Genomic DNA, 2,025 nt, shown 5'->3' with positions numbered 1-2,025 from the left:
TTATTGTTATATTTAGTGGTTATTTAATTAATTATTGTGTAATATTTTACGTGAATTATTAAATTAAATATACCACGCACTAGTCATTAAATTATAAATCTAATTGTCGTAAAAAAATGTTCAAAACTATGAATTAGTTCAAATGGAAAAAGGGTAAAAAAATAAAGAGAATAAATGACACCGAATTTAATTGGATAAGTAGATTATTCAAACTCCACGTGTATAAAATTTACAAAAATCTGCAAAATTCATGTTGTCGAATACTTCAAACCCGACCCAAATACCCATATTTACAAACAGCTTGAATGAAGTCAGTCAAAAAAAACATATTTACATTCAACAAATTCCAACCAGACCCGCTCACTCATTCACGGATTCTGGAACCAACGTGTCGGACCGACCCGATCCAACGAATTCTCTTTGCTCAGTTTGGCGTAGATTCTCTCTCGTAGCTCTCTTCCCGATTCCACTCGCTCCATGACTGGTTCTTCCCATGTGTCGAAAGGGGTGGGGATCCGTGGCCGGATCGGAGTTGTTGGTGGGCTCATGAATCCGACCCGATTTCTGTTAGGGCTCCGTGGAGATCCGAACTCGGTACCTAATTGAATACCCCACGATGATGACCCTCCCATCCCTGTGCCAAGATTCGGTTTGCTAATCTGCAGACAGCGAACCGATTCAGTGAGTTGACTCAGTGCTGCTACGCTTGGCGACAGCGGCGGAGATAAAGTCATCGGAGTCTGCGGCAGGGAGTACGGAGCCAATTTCGGAGAATAGCCCAAGGGACAGTAATCGGGTTGAGCTATCCGGCCCGGAGAAGAGTCCGGGCTAGAGTGTGGCAGAACCCGGAGCTGATCGGGTGTATGAGCGAAGAAACAAACGCGCCGCCGGCAATGGGTCCCATCCTTGCAGGGCTCCGTACGGTAGCGGGCCGGATGAAGCCAGCACTCGAACACGCCGTGCGCGTATTCACAGCCGTCGCCTCTCCTACACGCCCCCTTCCTGAAATCCGGGCACGCGCTCCCAGAATAATGGTACTTCCAGGGGTCCCGGCGGCGGGCCTTCTCCCCGGGATGCGCGAACGGGCACTCCGTCCAGTCATGCGGCCTCGAGCGCGTGCATTTCTTCACCTTAAACTCGAACATCCGGAAATTATCGCAGGAGAACGTGTCCACCGGGAAGTCAAAATCATCGGAATCTCCATATTCTTCCGCCACGGCGTCCTCCTTGTTGGAGGGCAGGTAGCGCTGCAGAGCCGCAAAAGCTTTCTCGTATTGTGAAGCATCAACATTGGGCGTAACAGGGGAGTGAACATGGGCCGCCGGATCTTCGGCGAAATGATGATCACATGACGGGATTTGAACGGTATGATGGAGGCGAACTCGATCTCCGGTCATCACCATCATCATCACCACATATCTGTGCGCTAATCTATTGGAATGGCACTGCCGCCATGGATTTGCATGCGAAGTAGTTGTGATGAATATAACGTGGTTTTCTAACCATGGTTAGAAGTTCGAGGTAACCATGGTTGCGTTAAAATATCTGTTTACTCTATGTTTAGGTATAGTTTAGCTTGGCCTACCTTCCCCTCTTTGCCGCACCATGTTTTCTGTTTTGTTACTAATCATTTGTCTATTCTTTCAAAATAATTTTTAGTTCAAATACTTTATATTTTAAGAACATCTAAAAACCCTTGCTTATATATATATTATTATTATATTATAAAAATAAATAATATGACAGATCGATCTAATTCATAAATATAGTACATAGAAAGTAAATAATGATACAGACGACCACGAGATTTTTAAATAATAATTTATTTCCGTAAATTCAAAATTACAAACCATAAAAGCCCTCATTTGTCAAATATACATTTTGATTGTCATTAAATGACATCTTATTTTTTTCCGGTAAAGAGATGACTTTAAAATCTGTACATTTAATTATCATAAATATTTTTCTGTCCGCTTTTTTTATGGCTTGTTTACTATGATTATGATTATTATTATTATTATATAG

At 42.7% G+C, this 2,025-nt stretch overlaps 1 protein-coding gene across 1 annotated transcript; it reads right to left on the bottom strand.

Annotated features, from left to right (window-relative positions):
- Positions 1-175: 175 nt before the first annotated feature.
- On the bottom strand, positions 176-1,473 carry LOC140968359 (zinc finger CCCH domain-containing protein 23-like). The gene has a single exon (XM_073429293.1). It carries the CDS (start codon positions 1,407-1,409, stop codon positions 369-371), a length of 1,041 nt encoding a protein of 346 aa, XP_073285394.1. The 5' UTR covers positions 1,410-1,473; the 3' UTR covers positions 176-368.
- Between the last annotated feature and the right edge of the window lie 552 nt (positions 1,474-2,025).

The sequence above is a fragment of the Primulina huaijiensis genome, unplaced genomic scaffold (assembly GCF_012295235.1).
Source record: "Primulina huaijiensis isolate GDHJ02 unplaced genomic scaffold, ASM1229523v2 scaffold35681, whole genome shotgun sequence".
In the NCBI taxonomy this organism is placed as follows: Eukaryota; Viridiplantae; Streptophyta; class Magnoliopsida; order Lamiales; family Gesneriaceae; genus Primulina; species Primulina huaijiensis.
This window is presented reverse-complemented; position numbering and strand designations above follow the sequence as displayed.